The sequence below is a fragment of the Propithecus coquereli genome, unplaced genomic scaffold (assembly GCF_000956105.1).
Source record: "Propithecus coquereli isolate 6110/MARCELLA unplaced genomic scaffold, Pcoq_1.0 Scaffold113, whole genome shotgun sequence".
Lineage (NCBI taxonomy): Eukaryota > Metazoa > Chordata > Mammalia > Primates > Indriidae > Propithecus > Propithecus coquereli.
In genome coordinates this window covers 3,324,042-3,325,604 of record NW_012135303.1, presented here as the reverse complement: position 1 = coordinate 3,325,604, position 1,563 = coordinate 3,324,042, and the positions used below count along the sequence as shown (strand labels likewise).

The 1,563-nt window shown below is 42.4% G+C and overlaps 1 protein-coding gene across 1 annotated transcript in view; it reads right to left on the bottom strand.

Annotated features, from left to right (window-relative positions):
- The window catches only part of ALS2 (amyotrophic lateral sclerosis 2 (juvenile)), a 100,303-nt gene that overhangs the window by 84,135 nt on the left and 14,605 nt on the right, over positions 1–1,563 (bottom strand). Inside the window, exon 4 of the mRNA XM_012655087.1 lies at positions 1,402–1,556. Coding sequence (XP_012510541.1) covers positions 1,402–1,556 — 155 coding nt within the window. The remainder of the gene's footprint in view (positions 1–1,401; positions 1,557–1,563) is intronic.

The following is a 1,563-nucleotide window of genomic DNA, read 5'->3' as shown; positions in this document are numbered from 1 at the left end:
TTGAGCTCAGGAGTTCGAGACCAGCCTGAGCAAGAGCGAGACCCTGTCTCTACTAAAAAAATAGAAAGAAATTACTTGGACAACTAAAAATCTATGTAGAAAAAATGAGCCGGGCATGGTGGCGCATGTATGTAGTTCCAGCTACTCAGGAGGCTGAGGCAGAAGGATTGCTTGAGCCCAGGAGTTTGAGGTTGCTGTGCGCTAGGCTGACGCCAAGGCACTCTAGCCCAGGCAACAGAGCGAGACTCTGTCTCAAAAAAAACACAAAGAAAACAAGCAAACTTTATCTCTGACCAATTATATATGGCAGGTATACTTATACACTTAAATTAACTCACCACAATATCTATGAAAGGATGAACTCAACACTGGCTAGAGGGAAGATATGTAGATATGTACCTTTATCAGAAGACTTATAGTGTAGATAAGGAGTACTGAGAAAATAAGTTCACTGGTTAAGCTCTTTTAAACTTTTTTCCCCAAGTGATATAACAATACATTAACTCACTTTTGTTTTGTTTTGTTTTGTTTGTTTTGAGACAGGGTCTCGCTCTATTGCTGGGGCTAGAGTGCAGTGGCGTCATCATAGCTCACTGCAACCTCAAACTCCCGGGCTCAAGCCATCCTCCTGCCTCAGCCTCCCAAGTAGCTGGGACTGCAGGTGCCACCACCAGGCTAATTTTTCTATTTCTTATAGAGATGAGTTCTCACTCTTGCTCAGGCTGGGACTATAGGCACATGCCACCACACCCAGCTAATTTTCTTATTTTTTTTTGGTAGAGAATGGGTCTCACTTTTGCTCAGACTGGTCTCAAACTCCTGGCCTCAAGCTATCCTCCCTCCTCGGCCTCCAGAAGTGCTAGGATTATAGGCGTGAACCAACACACAGACGGCCACACTAACTCTTTCAACTGACATTATTCCACTAGAGAGCAATATTACAAGGAATTGGATATTTAGACGCCCCCCCACCTTTTTTTTTAACCTGAAGCACATTAAAAATAGTGAATCAATGGAGTATCCTCCTTGAATTATAAGCTAATAGTCAAATTTAGTAGAGACAAGAAGCTGGAAAATGTCTAGCATTTAATCAGTACCATTTCTTCGCTTCAAAAAGACAGCACTGGAGATCTGTGTGCCATTTCAAACTACATACTTGTGTGAGATGAGATTTTTTTTGTAACTTTGACACTTAATACCAGGACACTGCTTAACCATGAGCAATGATAGGCTATTTATATATTTTTGAGAAGTTTTCCCTCAGCTGTCCCAACTTTGTGGGTATGAGTATGGGGGTTCATTAACAACCCCCAGGATCCAGTAACTCTCTTACCTGATCTTATACACTCAGGCATTTATTAGCATTTCAGTTAGTATTTGTTAAGCCATTCTTTTCAATACCTTCAGTCAGAAGAACTCCATGTTTCACTCCGAGGGCTGCTTGCAGAACAGTCTTTCCTCCCCAGCCTGGCAATCTCTCTGGTGTTATGGAAAAGGATCCTGCCTGCCAGACATGAACCAAGCCTCTTTCTTTGGATCCTTCTGCCTCTGTTGAGCTACAAA